Source organism: Bicyclus anynana, chromosome 4 (assembly GCF_947172395.1).
Source record: "Bicyclus anynana chromosome 4, ilBicAnyn1.1, whole genome shotgun sequence".
Taxonomy (NCBI): domain Eukaryota; kingdom Metazoa; phylum Arthropoda; class Insecta; order Lepidoptera; family Nymphalidae; genus Bicyclus; species Bicyclus anynana.
In genome coordinates this window covers 9,385,288-9,405,770 of record NC_069086.1, presented here as the reverse complement: position 1 = coordinate 9,405,770, position 20,483 = coordinate 9,385,288, and the positions used below count along the sequence as shown (strand labels likewise).

The 20,483-nt window shown below is 37.6% G+C and overlaps 2 protein-coding genes across 2 annotated transcripts; both read right to left on the bottom strand.

Annotated features, from left to right (window-relative positions):
* Positions 1–355: 355 nt before the first annotated feature.
* LOC112057680 (beta-catenin-like protein 1) lies at positions 356–9,758 on the bottom strand. Its single transcript, XM_052881169.1, has 13 exons — positions 9,598–9,758; positions 9,278–9,484; positions 7,728–7,874; positions 7,294–7,425; positions 6,736–6,895; positions 5,904–5,995; positions 5,675–5,806; positions 4,234–4,382; positions 3,139–3,314; positions 2,271–2,437; positions 1,928–2,023; positions 1,227–1,323; positions 356–500 (listed from the first exon to the last, which is right to left on the bottom strand). The coding sequence occupies exons 1-13, from the start codon at positions 9,625–9,627 to the stop codon at positions 412–414; spliced, it is 1,674 nt and encodes a 557-aa protein (XP_052737129.1). The 5' UTR covers positions 9,628–9,758; the 3' UTR covers positions 356–411.
* Positions 9,759–11,363: 1,605 nt separating this feature from the next.
* On the bottom strand, positions 11,364–20,394 carry LOC112057678 (2-Hydroxyacid oxidase 1-like). Its single transcript, XM_024098180.2, has 9 exons — positions 18,815–20,394; positions 18,159–18,310; positions 17,851–17,971; positions 14,136–14,270; positions 13,610–13,729; positions 12,888–13,020; positions 12,421–12,540; positions 12,207–12,318; positions 11,364–11,723 (listed from the first exon to the last, which is right to left on the bottom strand). The coding sequence occupies exons 1-9, from the start codon at positions 18,946–18,948 to the stop codon at positions 11,656–11,658; spliced, it is 1,095 nt and encodes a 364-aa protein (XP_023953948.2). The 5' UTR covers positions 18,949–20,394; the 3' UTR covers positions 11,364–11,655.
* Between the last annotated feature and the right edge of the window lie 89 nt (positions 20,395–20,483).

Here is a 20,483-nt window from a genome sequence, read left to right as displayed (position 1 = left end):
TATTCTTGTGACGCATAAACAACTGAGCGGTGCCGTTCCCGACGTCGCAACGCATTCACCCCTCCCCGCCTCGTCTCGGTGGTTGTGTATTCTTGTGACGCATAAACAACTGAGCGGTGCCGCTCCCGACGTCGCAACGCATTCACCGCTCCCCGCCTCGTCTCGGTGGTTGCAAGTCCGGTGCGTCGCCGGAGCGTATCGTGTGACATACCACAGTTATTTCTATGTAAGACGACGTAGCGACACCGCACCGCCGCCGCAACGCATCGTGTGACCCTGCTTGTTGACTATTTTTTTTTTAATTGTTACCAATATGATGAATTGCTTTATTAATGATGCACATACAATAAAACTATTTTAACGTTCACGAGTTTTTATTTACCTATCATTCTACAAAATTTATAAAAACTATCAAAATTTATCGACAAGTTGCAATATATGCTGTTGCTCCTGTTGGCGCCACTCCTCGCTCCCGGCGTCTCCCAGGTTGCCCGCGTACTCTGCAGACAAAAACACGTGATCAGTGGCTAGCACTTCATAGATGCGGAAATGCACTGCCTACCCTGGGAGTCATACGAACCTGCCTTGAAGAAGGAATTTTACTTTTTATACAAATTGTATTTATAGTGAATTAGTGAAAAATAAAATTGAATACCCTGTGCACAAAATATCACATTGCACGCATGCAAACTAGCACTATACAAAAGAACAGTGATTGCATCGCATAATGGAAGCAAACCTAAAAACATATAATTTATTTCAAGTAGGCTTCTACACAAGCACTTGTAAAGTAAAGTCTGCCAATGAATAGGTCATTACATCCGATTGTTTCTTCAACCGGTTGTTTGATCAGAGATTATCAAATTCTTACTCTTTCCAGCTAGGCTTATTTTTGAATTTCTTTTGAAACGTCAAGTTTCGGTACAAAAGGCAGACTCTAATGAAAAGTCAGCATGAAGCTCTCTCTCATATAGCAGAAAGTTTAATAATAATAAATCTATCGATCTAAATACTTTTGATCAATGTGTATTAAAGTATGTACAAAATTAAGCTAAGCTATTGATATATGAAACTGTAAGGTATGGATGATCGCGATGTTTGGAAGTCCCTACAAAAGGCCTGCCAGTGGACGTTCATCAGCTGATATGATGACGATAACTATGACAATGATGGTGATGATGATGGTGATGATGATGATGATGATGATAACGATGATATGAAACTACCTCTCATGACGTGGCGAATGATCTTCAAAGAGCCGCCTCGGAGCGACAACACGCGCTGTACTCGTTGTTTCACTGTAGGCGGGCCAGCCGTGCAAACCTGCCCATATAAATTACTATAATACGAGTATTTAATAAGACACATCATTCACTAGTTCGGTCATAATATTTATTCACTTTATAGTCGAAACGATACTCAATAGTTTTTTTTTTACAACTTATATATGTCAATATTTATATTTGCTTCTAAATATAGATTTATTATCGTTCATTACGAATGTTTCATATTTTTTTATACACTAGCGGACGCCCGTGACTTAGTCCGCCCTTAGACCTCTTTAATCTAGCCCTTACAGTAGTACCTATCGCAGTAAAAATGGGGTAACTTCTCCCGTTTTCCCAATATTTCTTTTCACTGCTCTGCTCCTATTGATCGTAGCGTGATGAAAAGTATACTATAACCTGCCCAGGTGTATGAAAATTAATTGTACCAAGTTTCGTTAAAATCTGTCCAGTAGTTTTTGTTTTTATAACGAACAAACAGACAGACAGACAAAAATTTTACTAATTGCATTTTTGGCATCAGTATCGATCACTAATCACCCCCTGATAGTTATTATGGAATTATATCTCATGTACAGAATTGACCTCTCTACAGATTTATTATAAGTAAAGATAAGAAGTTGAAATAAATATCAACATACCTCTAAAATAATCCTATCGATTAATTGCAAAGTGAACAAGCCGCCGGACAATCTTTTTAAATACTGCGCGTCATCGTCCAAGTCTTCGCCTTCCGCCTGAAATTCACAAGTATGAGTGTGTACAAACCACTATTAAAGGTCGTGTATGACTCATTTTTAATCGAATGAGTGTGTATGGACCCCGTGTATCTAGGGCCGTGTACAGCTCAGGTCGCCATTGTATGTAAGGTATCTAAGCGAATGCTTTACTTTATTATGTGGGCACAAGTTCCCCATCCCACTTCTGATGTGGAACCTACAAGTAGTAATGGGCGTCTAAAATGTAATACTTATACAGAATTACCTCCATATCCTTCTCTGTGCGATCAACTTTGTCCATATATTTGAAGTGCAACTCCAACAGTCGGTCGACCTTCTCCAGGTCATTCTCCGTGAACTTGGCCAGCAGCCTCTGTCGCTGGCTGCCCTGACAGTTGCGCAACATTGATGCTATTATCGATACCACGTGCTCTGGAAATAGACACATTATAATCTACTAGCGAATGCCCGCGACTTCGTCCGCCCTGAGACCTCCTCAATCGCAAAATCCGTGGACATTATAAACTACCTCCCTGCCAAATTTTATCTTGTACGTCAAGCGGTTTTTGAGATTTCGTGATGAAAACCTTTCGCATTTATATGTTAAGATTTACGGACTTCGTCAGATTTACATGTATTACGAATAGACATAATTCCCTACCCTCCCTTTATACGAATATTTTGATGGATTTACAAGACCGAAGTCGTACCGCCTAGCGTTCTAGTACACGACATCGTACTGGAACGGTTAAACCCCTAACTCTGGGGTTATATTTTTTACCGAAAATTAATTTAAAATATACAAGGAACATGTGTTCTTAAATTTATAATCTCGGTGTAAACAATATTTATTTTGTAAGAAAATCTTCAAATGTATCCCTTATATCTTTATTAATATGACGTAGCAAAGTTTTATGTATTTTAAAATGCAAGGGTAGATAAAGGCATGTGTTACATGTTACATAGTAGGAATTATTTGAATTAGTTTGTAAATCACAAAAAGAAAACATAAAAAGTTTTGCTTTTTTAGTTATGAAAATATTAGTTATGCAGTTCAGTATAAGTGGACTCATCAACACCTTGAAATTATGGGAAATACTCCCGAGCACCCTGTATATATTTTAATAATATACCTTCATGTTGGTCAACAGTAAGCAACCTCTTCCTCTTTGGCGTCTTCATGAACAGCGGGAAGACAGTTCGCAGGCCCAGTATGTCAACAAACTTGTTGCAGTTATCCCGTCCGTCGGAGCCTGCCAACGCGTGGTCCAACACTTTCAACGAACCGTTCCTAGACATTTTCTTTTCCCTACGAGAATAAAGAACAAGAGCCTTAATATAATGGTCGAAGCGTAGACAGCCAAAGTAATAGATGTAGAGATATATTAGATATATAGCAGACGTCGGATTCTCTCAAGAAATAAATCGACTAATGCATAAACTTTTCAGTGTCACTGTCACAGATATAAGAGGTAACTAGATTTATAAAGTGTCAATTCTTTGTATTGAAACCAGCGTACCCGGGGGCATGGCCTAAATGGCTGTCTAATATTTAGTGAAAAATGAAATATGTCCCTTACTTTAGAGTTGAATATTATTTATTCCTTTTGTCACTGAACAAAACAAGACTGCTAGTACATGCGCGGACACGCTTGCGATGTTCCGCACACCCGGGTGTACGCGCGCCACGCCTCCTTGCTACTTCTATTGCTAAAAGCGTTAGCTTTTAGCGATGTCTGTTCTGAGGTCACTGTCATGACCTTAAAATCGAATATTTTTACTGATAATGGCACGCAAACCAGTAATCTATTTATATTCCATCTACGACTAGAAGTAAATTCAGAAATTGAGCATGTGTCTCTTTGAAATACATAAAATATATTTCAAAATTTAACACTATAACAAGTACTAGTATATAATAATCAATAATAACCAATAAAAAAATTCTCCATCTTATTTCTATAGTTTTTGTAAACAGTTTTTAAAATATATAAACAAATAAGACGCCATTTTTTTAACCGATTAAAAGAAGGAGAAGGTTTCTCAATTCAACCGTAATATTTTCTTGAATAATATTGAAAATTACTGATGCGACGGTTCGTGTCGTACTGACTCGAGAATGTATTAGTTTTTGAATTTCGTATTTGGAGCGGCTACGACACCGTCGTGTTCCGTACGCTCCATCTGTATATTATTGATTAATCTGTGGTGTATGTTAATAAATTCACCTCAACATGAGATTCATGAGCTGCAGCCCCTCCCCGCGCAGGAAGCGGTCCCTGTTGGCGGGCTCCATGAGCGCGCAGCACAGCGCGTCGAACATGTTCTCCATGGCTTCCTGCTCCTCGGGCCCGCTGGGATCGTGGCGTTTGTAGAACTGCAACGATCAATGTAATACTAAGCCTCAATAGTCAAAGAACCAGACTACACAGGATGCTCGGCAGTAATTCCCATAATCACTTATAGGAGCCGAGCTGCATAAGTATTTTTTTTTTAACTGAAAAAAAAAAATATTTATGTTTTCATACAAAGTAATTCAAATAATAGGGATGATGACAGTTTTTTAAATTGTATATAAATTAAGAGTACGCTAATAGTAAAGCAATTTTTATTATAATATTTTTATTAATAATTAATAGTAAAGCAATTACGCAAGTTTGCAAAAGTAACGGGGTATCTGCGATCATTACTTTCGGAGCTACAGGGATTTAAAGGGTCAGATTTGCGGCGCTGCCGCGGATCCCTGAAAAATGCCCCATACAAAATGGCACGAACTAATGACGTCGTAGGCAATGTAATGATCGTTACATTTGTATGTGCGTACAAACAAAATTACTAATATCTTTGTTATTTGTGCGTTTATGTTTATAGTTCATATATTAAAAAATGTCACATTTAATGTAAGGAAGCTAAAACTGTATGAATTTTCATCTAATTACGATAAAAGATTTTTAATAGTTTTGAAATTTTATAATCTCATTTATTTTGCAAATATCCAGACAATAATTGCTTTTTATATATAAATTAGTTAACAATGACCCTATTTACCCGAATGTATCATAAAAATCAATATATTCAAACCTAGTCATCCTATATCCCTATTCCAACTATCCATATAACACACGCCTTTATTTATCCTTTCATTTTAAAATACGTAATTGTGGTAAGACTCGATAACCACGAGATATTGCAACTGGCACTCCGCACTTCACTAGTAAGCTACTTCATGATATTAATCAATGAATAAGTTTGACGAATACAAGGATGCGATATAAGGAACACAATTTAAGATCTACTTACAAAAGAAAAACTTTTTTACTCCGAAAATATTTATTATAGAACACATGTTCCTTAAACATTTTAAATTAATTTTCCTTAAAGAATATAACCCTAGAGTTATGGGAAATACTTACCTTACCTTAGATAATATACGGATAGTATCTCTAATGGGGCGGCTGCCACTCCCGCCTCCCTAGCTTCTACTTCGTTCTAGAATTTCGTTGGAATGGAGAATATTATAAGAACGACCAATCCCCAACACCCTCTCTGTGTGTGAAGTCGACTTCTGCATTTTGCCAGCGTGGAGTTCAAAAACAAATACCCAATAGATTTTCTAAGGACAACATTTGTATCAAAATAATATATGTATAGTATTCAAAATATATTCACCGCCAACTGCTGCAGTAGAACATCAATTCCATCAAGTTCACCCAGCAACTTGCGGTTCTCTGGAGTATTTTGTAACAGTATAGACAAAATCTCGCTTGCATACAACTTGTTGCCATCAAACGGAATTTTAACCTGAACACAAACAAGAAAAGTATATAGTTACATCTCTCGAGTCATTTAGTATAATATATAAGTATGTACAATTGTATATGTTAACATTAAGACTTACTTTTAGCCTTTTCAATATCCACTGTATGAACCCTTGCTTGGCAACTTCCACACAAAGCTCTGGCCTAAATTCTGTTATATTTTCAATTATACCTGGAGAAACATACATTTCATTTAAAAATAAAATACAACCAAAAAAAAGTCATAATTATCATTTGTTCTAAACATCATCATATGCAAAATATTTTTTTTTAAATTGAAGAGTGAACTTTTTAAATATTTATTTGATTGACTTATTTAGTTTAGTTAAATAGCTATGACTGCATACAATACAATGATTAACTGTCTAAAAATAACTTTGACATTTTTTTTTAAATGGTCATGAATAGTTCATTAACGTTCTATTACTTTGAATTTTTTTTTCACATATTTTTGAAGTGACATGAGTAGGTATATGAAAATTTTAGTTTTTAAATATGTTTTTGCCAATAAGCACTAAAATACCCGTCGTCGCTATAACAAAGGAATTGTTCGACAAATTAAGAATTAAGAATTGTTTTATTTGAATAAACTCAGTACATAAATTGCAATGATGTCCTGGCCCTTAAACTAGGTAAGCCCGTGTCTTAAGGGCTTAAATATATTAATTATCAATTACTTTTAACGTCACAAAATGGACGACAGCGTTTTTGATGTTTGAAAAATACGTGATTTTTTAAATTGAGTTTTATAAGAAATTCCTAACTTTTATTAATTAATATTGATATACTCCGGACCCTTATTTCATGTACTATGCGAAATTGATATTGTTTTTATAAGATTTGATATAAGTGAACTACCCTATTGATATTAAATTTTTACCTGTTTATTAGATGGAATGCTACCAAGTGTACCTAGTGTGTTGTGAACCGCGTCCCTCTCGTCGGGCACCTGCTCGTCGAGGCGGTGCAGGTTGTGCAGCAGCAGCGCAGCGCACTCCGCCTCCGCCAGCGCGGTGATCAGCTCCTCCGCGCCCTCCTCACTCTCGTGCAGTATGTCAACATCTGTCAACTCCTATCGCAACAACAAACATTTCATTAGAAAAAATATTATTCACCATGGTTACAATTGTAACTAGTTGTTGGCTGTGGTTGCAAAAGCCACACTGCCTTACTCACGAACTACCCACATAACATTGGCTGGCTGAGTCGCATTAGCCATCACAGAACTAGTGTTACTCAGGAAAGACTGTGCAGTGACTATTATCATGCCCACTCCTAAGGACTGGGTACGACAATAGTCAAAAGGGCAGGGCAGCCACCACCTTTCAGTGATGAGTTCGGTGATTGAGGGCTGGACTTGTTGATTATATTATGACTGTTCAACTTTCAATGAACTTTATTGAGAACACTAAAATGTTACAATCATTTATTTGTTGCTCAAAATGTCAGAATACTGTTTTGTTTACTTACTTGCAATAAATTAACCACTTTTGTAGACACATCAGTATTGTCATGTGACAATAATTCCAATAAAGAGTTAACACACTTTAACTCTACCAGCAGTGGGTACTGGTCAGGGACAGTGGCCACGGCACTTAATTCCTAAAAGCATAATAAGACAATAAAATAATGAAAGAAAGAATAACTATTAACATGTATATTTTCTTTTGTGCATATACCAAAATACAATGCTCTAAACAACCCATGCCAAAAGAAATGTATCTCAGATTATGGACATAAATTACCAAGTAAATATTACATACAGGAAATCCATGGCTGAATGTGTGATATTACTTTGAAATTTTTTACTGGCTACAGTAGGCATCAAGGCAAGAAAAATTTACTATAAACTATTGCGACCCATTGCTTAATTATAAGACATTTAGTAAAATAGGAAAAATTACCTGCAAAGCTTCAAATAAATCTATTTCACTCTCCATGAACTTTTCAGGTTGGTCAGGAAACTTTATTCTCATTTCTCTGTTTCTTAGGGCTTTCTTTTCAAAATTAAGAACTAACTTTTTCACAGCAGTTTCATCTAACACTTCACCCTGTAAAGTCATTAATGTTATTCTCCTATTATGTTTTTGATCTCACCTTTGAATGGATACATTCAAACCATGTTTTCTATATTTAAATAGAACATAAATTTTTTTTAAAAATAATTACAGAAGACAGGCAACAGTTTTAGCATAACTTGAGTAGCTTTGAGAGGCCATTCTATCAGCTTTTACCTTAACACAGGAAGTAAAACTATAAGAAATAGTAATGTTGTTATGTATTGTAAATTATAATGCTGTATGATCTTTTTTAAAAAGAGCAATTGTTGAGTTTCTTGCCAGTTCTTCTCAGCAAAACCTGCATTCCGAACCGGTGGTAGAATCTTTAGAAATAGTCAACTGATGATTCAAAAGTGCTTGTAAACTGAGCCTACTTGAATTAATAAATATTGAATTTTAATAAGGAATTTTAGGGATTGGGACTATTTGGCAACTGTTAACATACTAAACTAGAACTACATGAAATCTGTATTTTATATTTTTCTAGTTTTGAGGTACCAGTGCACCTATAATGTGTGCCACAAGATATCTTAAGAAGAGAAAATAACTAAGCAGCCAATCTAGAATATCACTCTCTCTTATTTGTTGACAATATAATTTAGTCTTCACAAGAAAATATGTTGTATTTGTGGTAGCCTGTAGGATGTTCTCGACTTTCAAATAAAGCCTCAACAAAAACAATAAAGCCTGTATGTTCAAGGATCAAATCACCAGTGATCTATCATTAGGCAGCCTACAAGCTTGCAATTCTTTGGACTCATAGAGTAGCCTTGCCTTCCAGGGGACACTTATGGGTTAGTTATGGGATAAGATATACAATTACCCACTTGCATGCCCACAAATATTATAAATTGTAATTTTATAATTTAAAATTTAGGTTACTAATAAGTGACATGATATTTCTTTTTGAAACAATGAATATCATAAACCACTATAAAAATAAAACTGAATAGTTTTCTTTTTTCCAAGCATTTCTCAGTAACTGCACAGAGTTGGCTATTTGGTGGTCTCATGGTTATCATATATCTATCATCTGATAGTGATTGTTATAAAGTTTGTAATGCTTGTACAATTGGAATAAGAAATTTAGAACACATACAATGTTCTATAAATTTTATAGTATACTAGAGGATCCAGTCAAGCTTCGCTTTGACTTATGTGCACTTCTTCCCTATCCATACCCTACTTCTACCCCCATGCTATCCCTACCCTACCCCTACCCCTGAATTAATTTGTTACAAAAACTGTGATAAATGAAGAACCGCTTGACCAATTTTTATGCAAATTCTGAACAAATCCTAAACATTTGGTTTGGATAGGTAAACCCGTCCTTGAGTTACAAAATTACAACAAAAAGTGGCATAGATTTTTATATATATAGATAAGGAACTAACCTCTGTCACTTCAGTTTCAACAAATTTTAAGATGTCTTCTCTTTCTTTATCTGTTATCATAGGCTCTTTAGGGAGGCTCGTACTGTAGGATTGTGACAAACGGTCTATTGTGTTCTTGTTTAAGCGTCTTATCTTAGACGAGTAGTTGTTATCGTCATCAGAATCTTCCAGTTCTTCATCATTTGGCCTTTTCGGCGTCGGTACCGGCTGCGTAAAAGTTCAAGTATTATTTATCAAATTAAGCCACTAACCTAACCCATTGATCTATTGCTTTAGCCAAGTTATTGTTAAGTATAAATCTATTATAATGACATATTTACCTTAAATGAAAGCAATTCTCCTACATCCATCTCGCCAGTGTTTTACAAACAAACATACAAGAAAACAAGACTAAAAATTTACCAAATTTAAATCGTTTTCTGTACACTTTGTTTTGTTTGGTTTTTGACACTTGTCTTCTTGTCTTGTCTTGACAATCAAAAGCTGTCAGTGTCAACTAAACTAGTTGACACTGACAGCTAAAATCTACATAATTCTGCGATGTGAGACGAGACAAAGTGATGCTGCGACATGCGCTACGTCTGAGGACATTAACAAGAAACACGTGGTCGTGAGCATGATTGCTGTGATCGCTTAGTGGAACGTAGCACTGTAAGTGTAATGATTTTCGGGTGTTCGTGATCGCATCCCTTTTGGAGGGCTACATCGGCGCCTGTACTCAATAATTGTAGGGCTTCCGCGAGAGTTTAAAAAAAATAAACAGAACACCTCTCTCAGGTCGAACGTCTTTACGCGTCGAATCATGAATCAAAAAACAGTTTCATACCTCTCATTAGTTTTTTTTTTAATATCTTCTATTATTATACTTATGTAGTAACTTACTAATAAGTAATAAGTAACTGTTACATTGTACTTTAATTTTAAATACATTTACAAAAACAGTCCAGTTAGGTTAGGTCAGCTCGGCAGGGCAGCGTTCGGGAAACTCCGCGACATCTTTTCTTCCGAAATTCCTCAATGCTTGAAGACGAAAGTCTTCGACCAGTGCGTGTTGCCAGCTCAGACCAACTATTGTACAACGATCTAATCCGATTATAAAAGCTGTCACTATAGAATCGATATTAAATACTTGTAATGGTGTTCGTCGGATAAATAGCTCCGTAAAAATACCTATTGTGCAGTTAAATGGTGTAAAAAAACGGACAAAAACTTCTAGTTTAGTTTATGATATATACCAAATCTAAGCTCGTTTTCCTCAGAAAATGACAGACAATCTTGTTTGTGACTATGAGTGCGATATAATTATAGAGTGTCCTTCTATAATTGGTCTGAGGTTGCCAGTGATGACCTACGGTGCCAAGACTTGGTCGCTAACTATGGGCCTTATTAGAAGGCGCAAAGTCACTCAGCGAGCGATGGAGCGAGCTATGCTTGGAGTTTCCCTGCGTGATCGAATCAGAAATGAGGAGATCCGCAGATGAACCAAAGTCACTGACATAGCTCAGCGAGTCGCGAAGCTGAAGTGGCAATGGGCAGGCCACATAGTTCGAAGAGTCGATGGACGTTGGGTTCCCAAGGTGCTGGAATGGCGACCCCGCACCGGTAAGCGTAGTGTTGGTCGACCCCCCACTAGGTGGACCGAAGATACCGAGCGGGTTGCAGGCAGCCGCTGGATGCTGGCAGCTCGAAACCATTGTGCTTGGAGGTCCATGCAAGAAGCCTATATCCAGCAGTGGACGTCCATCAGCTAATAATGATGATGATGATTACAATAACAATTGTTTTATTGTAGGATTCCGTCAAGTATTTCGCCTTCCAAGAGGGTTCCGTCACCAAAAAAGTTCGAGAACCGCCGCGCTAATCAAACGTTTACGCTAGACAAACGCTAGTATGAAAAGGCTCTTAAAAGTAAAAATGCAATAAGGGTTCTTTATTTAATTTAAAAATAGTAGGTATTTAAAATATATTATAGGTATATTTATTAAACGAGTAAATACGTACATATTTTTAAAATCATTTTCTATATTTATCATTATATTATAGATATGGAAGCGCACGTGTAATGAGTGAATGAATGTAAAATGTATTATATCTTAATTAATATATTATATCTTTATTAATATGAAATATTTAATATAAATGTATCATATATTATATCTTAATTAATATGAAATCATGTTAAGCTGTGATTGAATAAGTATACTTCAGTAACGGGTCATATTCCATCTGAATTAGGTACGTAATTCTAACACAAATGTACAAGGTAGCTTAGGTATAGAGTTACAGTTATTATTATTCAACTTAAATATTAATGCATCGCAACATAGACCATAGCAGGTAGGTATTTTAAACATAGGTACTTATAATTTTAATATTACTTAAAGCCTACAATAAGCAGATTCATGGAGCACCATATCTTTTTTAATATCAGCAACAGTTGGTGTACCTGCAGATATAACACGCAATTCATAAATTGAAAATTTGCTATTAATATTATTTTAACAAAGTGATTAATTGACAATATAAGCAATTCTTAGGTTTAGATGCAGTTATCTTCTCAGAGTAGAGTTGGTTATAAATATATTCATACTGCGTGATCTAAACAAAGGAGATATACACAAGAATCAGATCTATCAGATTTATTATAAGAAAACTTAATGAGTCGCAATGCTTAAGGCAACAAAAGGCGTTCCAATAAGATAAACGAGGGGGTTTTTAAGGTTTCGTAATATCCTTGTCCGTTCTAATTAGCGACCTAGGGACTTGGCGACTGGAAATCACAGTGCTGGCGTCTCCTCGCTAGGTGGATCGACGATAGCAGAGAGTCGTAAATGATGCAAGTGGCACGAGGGCTAGTTTATGAAAACAGTAATCTCCAATAGTAGACGTCAATAGGCTTTAAGATGATGATGAAATTTTGATCACTCACCTGCAATTTGGAGCGTATACTCGAACTCGTCTCGTAATAAATTTAACATTCGTTGGACGCCCTCTTTACCACCAACTGTTAAGCCCCATAGAGCTGGCCGGCCAACGAAAACCTAAAAATGTTGGACTTAGTGAACTAGTACACTTTCAAACAAATATTCTTCTACAGGATAGATACTTTTATTACTATGAGTTACAAATTGAAATCTTCATACCATTTTTGCTCCCAAGGCTAATGCTTTGTAGACATCAGTTCCTAAAGTCACACCTCCATCCATATACACTTCAACGTTATAGTTTTTGACTGCATCCACGATTTCAGGAAGAACTTCGATCTGCGAAAGCGATCACTTGTAACTTATTGCCTATTAAATCATTAGAAACTTGCCCCAGCGGCGCAAAATAAAGTTTCTATTAAGTGGAATATGGTTTCTAATATTAATCTACTGCTTTCTAATTTGCTTGCGTTAAAGTAAATTTTGTCATGAAAGGTACCTTCTTTCCTTCTTTTATGTACTTAAAACCTACGCAGGTGATACCTACATGATATTGAATGATCGAATGTTCAACAGTGACAGCAAGAAACTCGCATTAGTGTTTTATAATTAGGTAATTTAATAACTTTGTGCTAGTACTATCATGTATTCCGTGATATGGATTAGGATTTGGATATTATAATCACCGTTGCTGGTACTCCGTCCAGTTGTCTCGCGCCATGATTAGAGACGAGGATGCCGGCGCAGCCAGCCTCTACGGCTTTCACCGCGTCATCACCACGTAGAATTCCTTTTGCCACTATTGGCAGTTTAGTAATGCTACAAATAGGAAATTAAGAAAAACATAGGTGATTTTCCAAATGTGTCATGTAAGTTATTAAATTCCTATATTTCCCGATCCGTTTTACCTGACTACCAAAAAGGGTTATGTTTTGTTAATTCCTATGAACCCGGTCAAACAAAATTTCCGTGTGACAAAAAAAAATCAACCGACTTCAAAATCACATAAATAAACTAAAAAGCGAAAAATAACATCGTGTGTGCTACCTTCTGATCACTTTGGAGGCGTTGCCAAGCCAGTGGCGTATTAATTAAAGTTGTTTCTGAAAGAATCACGGGAAAGTACTTATAATTCTAAAACATCATGACTTAAACGGCTTGAGTTAATGCATCACTATGTTGGTTCTTTTAAACAAAAAAAGAAATTTTCAAAATTTGTTTAGAAATTACGAAGTTGAGGTAACAAACATCTAAATAAAAACGAAATACCTACGCGTCGAATTGAGTACCTTCTCCTTTTTTTGAAGTCGGTTGAATAAGGTAATTAATTAAATAAGCCTTAATCACACTCTGATACTCATACCTAACGAGTACATAAAGATACGTTATTATTAAAAGTTTTACCTACCTTTTTAACCACCTGATTCCTTCCCAAGTCAATGATTTATCAAATGTATTGGTCATATAAGTGGCTAGACCACCACCTTTTACGGAGTCTTTTTTGGGTGGCAAATTAAAATTAGCCAATCTGTAAAATAAATTATTTAGGCTATTAATTATTTCTCATGAAAATAATAGGCATACAGTAACTATAGTAGCTACACAATACAAATCTAAAAATTTAAGTTGGAGGGCATTATATATTAGAAACCAAATTGTTTTTTATCAATTCAAATATATTCAAAATTACTTCTTGTCGTAAAAATTAAATCAGTAGAGTGTCTTAGTCCTTCATTTTTCAACTTACATTTGTTATTTGAACAACCACAAAAATACTAAAAATATTGTAGTTCAAGATGTTTCCACTCTAAAGGATTAAAAAAGGGTTGAAGTTTTTTATAAGAATCGTTAATGTTTTGCGTTTTGTAAAATGATTATATTATTTTATTATCTCACTCAATATAATACTGTTAGACAGTAGGTCTACACCCTACCTCAAATGTGACGGTAGTGCAAAATTGTTCCGCACATCTGACCTACGTGTAGCAAAAACCGGAGTGTCCACAGTCAGAACAAGAGCTTTGTATCCAGCTTGTTCAGCTCTCGAAACGAATTTCCTTGTCATCTCTCTATAAAAAATTAAAAATATTTTTAAATACATATATGCTTTTGATGGACATTTAAATATTATCATTATTATTCAATTAAAAACACAAACCATCTAAACTAACAAAAATTTAGTTGTGATAACTAAAATAATAACATCGGATTTCTTGTTAGGGCTAGATCTAGTCTAGTCTCTTGAACTTTTGAAGCTTTGATTTGAAAATCGCGAGCAAGGTATATTGATACCAAGTGTCTTGTCATCATCATCATCATCATCATATCAGCCGATGGACGTCCACTGCAGGACATAGGCCTTTTGTAGGGACTTCCAAACATCACGATACTGAGCCGCCTGCATCCAGCGAATCCCTGCGACTCGCTTGATGTCGTCAGTCCACCTGGTGGGGGGTCGGCCAACACTGCGCTTACTAGTGCGGGGTCGCCATTCCAGCACTTTGGGACCCCAACGTCCATCGGCTCTTCGAACTATGTGCCCCGCCCATTGCCACTTCAGCTTCGCAACTCGTTGAGCTATGTCGGTGACTTTGGTTCTTCTGCGGATCTCCTCATTTCTGATTCGATCACGCAGAGATACTCCTAACATAGCTCGTTCCATCGCCCGCTGTGTGACTGTGCCTTCTTATGAGGCCCATAGTTAGCGACCAAGTCTCGGAACCATAGGTCATCACTGGCAACACCAACTGTTCGAAGACTTTTGTCTTCAGGCACTGAGGAATTTCGGACGAAAAGATGTCGCGAAGCTTCCCGAATGCAGCCCAGCCGAGTTGGATTCGACGGTTCACCTCTTTCTCGAAATTGGACCTACCTAACTGGATCATATGTCCTAGGTATATGTATTCGTCTACAATTTCGAGTGCAGCGTTCTCAACTATAACTGGGTGGAGCGATACATGAGCATTACACATTATTTTTGTTTTGCCCATGTTCATTTTCAGGCCCACCTGTTGAGAAACGCTGCTGAGGTCATTGAGCATGGTACTAAGGTCATCCAGAGTCTGTGCCATGATGACTACATCATCCGCGAACCGCAGTTGAGTGATGTACTCGCCATTGATGTTGATGCCAAGTCCGCTCCAGTCCAGAAGCTTAAAGACGTCTTCCAGTGCGGCGGTAAATAGCTTCGGAGAGATCACATCTCCCTGACGCACTCCTCGCTGCAACTGGATTGGCCTCGTAGTCTGATCCTGAATACGGACTGACATAGTGGCGTTTTCGTACAAGCACTTCAACGCTTGGATATACCTGTAATCAATTCGGCATCTCTGCAATGACCTTAACACAGCCCAGGTTTCCACCGAATCGAAGGCTTTCTCATAGTCCACAAACGCTAAGCAAAGTGGCTGGTTATACTCGTGAGTCTTCTGTATAACCTGCCGCAGCGTATGGATGTGGTCTATGGTACTAAAGCCTTTTCGGAAACCGGCTTGTTCGGGAGGCTGGAAGTCGTCAAACCTATTAGCGAGACGATTCGTAATGACTCTCGAGAACAATTTGTAAACATGGCTTAGCAGCGAGATGGGTCTGTAATTCTTCAGCAAGGTGTTGTCACCTTTTTTGAAGAACAGAACCACCACGCTCCTATGCCACGCCTCAGGCGTCGTGCCCTCGTGAATGACGGAATTGAACAATCGCTGAAGGACTTTAAGTATCGGTTTTCCACCCGCTTTCAGGAGTTCTGCTGTGATTCCGTCCTCACCTGGCGCCTTATTGTTCTTCAGGTGTTTGAGAGCCACACTAATCTCGTATAGGCTGACGTCCGGGATATCTTCGGTATAGTGTCGGGTCAACTTGGCTCTGGGGTCTTTAGCCAAATTGGCAACAGGCTGCTGAGTAGTCGTGTATAGCTGTCCATAGAACTTCTCGACCTCACTTAATAACTCGGGCTTGGAAGAAATTAGATTACCGTGTTCGGTCTTCAAACGCGTCAGCTGCCTCTGTCCAATAGACAGATCTCTGGCGAAAACTTTCGAGCCTCGATTATTTTCAATCGCATTTTTAATACGCTCGGTATTGAAATTTCGCAAGTCGCTGGTTTGCGACTTAGAGATCTGTCTACTGATTTGTCGGTATTTTGACGCATCTGCTGAAGACTGTAATCTCATTTTTTGCCTCTCTTCCATGAGTTTAAGTGTTTGGTCCGAGAACTTTTTGGTTCTTTTCGCACGGTGGGTCTTATAGAACTTAGACCCAACGGAATGGACAGTTTCCACGAACCTGTTGTTCAGATCGTCCACAGTTTCGCAATTTGCTAGGCAATCAAAGCGGTTCTGCAGTTCTAGTTGAAAGGACTCGGGGTTTTGAATATGGGCACGAGTAGGTCGGAGCGTAGACTTCACCAGTCGATACCGTTCCAGCTGAATGTTGATATTCAACGTGCCTCTAACCATTCGGTGATCGCTACCGGTTTTCACCCTATGGATCACAGAAACATCGTTGAATATTTGCCGTCTGGTAGACAAGATGAAGTCGATCTCGTTTTTCGTGGAACCATCGGGGCTCATCCAGGTCCATTTCCTGTGTGGTGGCTTCTTGAAGAAGGAGTTCATCATAAAGAGGCCCTCCTTCTCCATGAAGTCAGCCAACATTTGGCCCCTATCGTTCCGTTGCCCATATCCAAATCGTCCCACTTTCAACTCTGAACCGCTACGTTCGCCCAGCTTTGCGTTAAAATCCCCCATCACAACATTGTAATAAGAGTTTGAGGCATGTATGGCTTTAGAAATATCCTCATACAATACCTCTACCTCCTCGTCGGGATGTGTCGAGGTCGGTGCGTAAACCTGTATAACCTTCAACGAATACCGTTTGGTAATTCGGAGGACCAGGAACGCTACCCTGCTCGACACACTCTCGACTTTTACAACATTGTTCACGAGGGACTTGTGAACGATAAATCCGACACCACCCTGGGACTGTTGGTCGCCCTCCCGGTAGTAGAGCATGTTGCCGGATTCAAGGATTATCGAGCCCTCCCCCTCTCTTCGGACTTCAGACAATCCTATGATATCCCAGTGCAACTTGCTCATAACTTCTTCCAGCTCGATGACCTTTTCGTCGGACCTCAAAGTGCGTGCGTTGTATGTTGCCAGGTCTAGTCGTCGGGGTTGGCAGCGGAATCTCTGCCGGAGATTCTTAACACCCCTTGCCCCGCCGTCACCATAACCGCTGCCAGAGCCAGGAATAGCGGGGCTGCCGGGGACTAGGGGCTGTGTTTTGTTTTTGCCGTCCATACAAAGTTTTGCCCAGTACTGACCACGCTGGGCATGCGGGTTGGTCAGCGCAGTGCTAGATTACTCGCGCCGGTGTCGCTGCTGCCCGACACCGGCCTGAGGCATTTCGTAATCTAGCCTGTGGGAATGGATATACCGCCATTCGTCGGTCTTGTAAGTATTAATAATTATATCTGGCCAAAGTCTCGCTAAAGTACCCTCGGTGTTCGGTTTACTGACATTGGACGTAGCGTAGGTAAAGAATTTCCTGGCGAACGAAGAAGCATCCGCCATCGCAGCGCAATAAAGGAGTCCGTTACAGGTATACAAGAATATTTTGACTTTATATCTAAGAAATTGGTTAACAACAAACCTATCCTTGTAAATGTAAAGTTGGAGCCATTTTATAGCGTTCGGTGCGGCTTGCGCCACTTCTTCTAAAGAACTGGTAGAGATTATACTGAGAATATAGATTACTCCTTCAGCTTCTGCAGCTGTAAAATGAAAAACGTTGGTCTAAAAATTTTTAAATATAATTTTCTAATAAGCAATCACTTATAATGAATGTACTAGTAGTATTAAGGAAATTGGTTACACGGTAGGTGTAGGTAAATATGCCTACCCACATAATTGACAGACATATTAACGCCGAAATTACTTGGGCTTGTATATGAGCCGTACCTTTTACGTTAACCGTTTCTCCATCAGGATGGGCCATTCTTTGCATAGCAGTGGGTGATATACCCACAGGCATTGTGACTTTTTCACCGAGGACTGTTGTAGACAGATCGCAATATGTCCAACCAACCAAGCATTTTGGACGAATCCTCAACCTACAATTAAACGGTTATTATTTGAAGATATATATATTATTTGAAGATATATTTTTTTTAACATATCTTCAAGTTAAACTAAGAAATATGTAAGCAATTGGTTTGTTGGCAGCAACGTTAGTTGGCAGCCATATAACATTTGTATTTGAACATTAACTTCCTTCTTAATTGACGCATAACACACCAATCTCCAGGGATTTTAAATTAACTTAAGGATCTCTAAAAACACTCCTTTCAACAATAGAACATTAACGACAGTTGATTTAGGGATGTAATAGGTGTTTTATTTCCTGAAATTCCAGGAAGAGCGAACACACAAAACACTACTTAATTATATTGATGATTTAAATACTCGCCTACAGAACATTGAATAAAGACTTATGTTGTCGATGTAGTTGCCAAAAAAATAGATAACTTCGACTGTTGTAAGTTTAACTTTGGGATGATATAGACAAAAATAAACAAATCAGTTATTATTAATCAAATCAACTTATTAAAATGAACCTTTGAAATGCACGTCTATTTTCTGCTAATGTGTACTCCTCTGCTGCTCCACTTTTGTAATATTCCCGAATAGCCTTTGGCAATGAAGCTAAAGCAGCATCTTCCAACTCCTTCACGCTGATATATTTATCCATTGCAAGTACCTCTCTTAAGATAGAACTATTTCATTCTCATTAACGAATTTACTTATAAACTTACCTTTATTATCTACTGATAACAAAGATAAAAAGACTAGATAACTGATAAGAATTCAACTGATAGGGGAACCCCGGTCTAAGTGATCATCTTAAACTTTGACACCTAATTAACAAAATATGTACTTAAATCCATTCCTTGATAAGGTAGGGGAGGGACTGGCTGACTTACATGTGATGTAAACAGTGCAGTGAGTAGGTATAGGTATCTACACATTTTCAAAATAATTGGTATTGTTTTACTAGGATGACTTCACACATACAATACACTTCACATCTATTCGACACATATTATTTTTAGCATTTTTGTTAAAAGTAATTCGACTTGCGGGGGCACTGCCGTATCCCCAGATAAAGACCTCTACTACCAAAATCATAGCGCGGTGGCTGAAACAATATCGTGACACGAGTTTCGATCCCTGACGCTCTCCTCTCGCCCTTCATACCCTACACCTACGACCTTTTAACTTTATAATTTAATATCATTGCCCTACACTGTATTTCATAGGGATTATCACAACCGTACCCAGTCCACCCTACCTACAAGTATATTTAATGATATTTGAATAAATTTGTTTGTGTATTTGTTCGATTGTACCTAATTTTTTTATAATTTGTATTCTTATTATAATAATATGTATCTATAAACAATACGTATAATATTTGACTATATAAATCATACGTAGAGATTTCTTATTTGATATAGTTCAAGATATTAAAGTACCGATTTACGATCATAGGTCGCTAAGGACATCCACTGCTGGCATAAAGTAAGATCTTCCAAATACTACGGTCTTGTGCCGCTTGCATCTATGGGCCCCTAAGTAAACATGAACCTATCTATGTAATATTAAGAGCTTATCAATAAAGTTATCTTACTTGTATTTCAAATAATACCGCATCTTATCGTTTTATTATTAAAGCCTAGCAAGATATCGCTACACCAGACTCATTAAATAACATCGTCATCATCATCATCTTATCAGCCGATTAATGCCGACCGCTTATGATTGCAAACCATTGCATTGCAACACTCGCAAGCAAATGGTACGGTGGTACCCAATTAATTTACTCTTTGCAAGTGGAACAGGAAAATCTGTGGTTTTGAGCATGATCGTTGTGAATTGTGATCGCTTAGTGGGACCTACTTTACTTACTTTTTGACAATGATATTTTATCTATGGTATCTATGGTCCTAAAGGTCCTAATTATCTATGGCTGGCACCAAGCCACATTTGTATTTAAAAAACTTAAAACATTGTACTGATTTTGAATAAATATGTAAAAAAAGCAAGGAATGCTTTTTATTTTATTAGTATAGTGCACAGACCAATCTGAGTAATCGTGCTACAAACTTTTCTGACCCGGTGGTCTACTAGAACTTTGGACCTCTATTAAAAGGACAATAAATTAAACTGTAACAAGGCTAGAACCCAGAGCTTTACGGCTGCGAAAAAAAAACTATATAAATAATA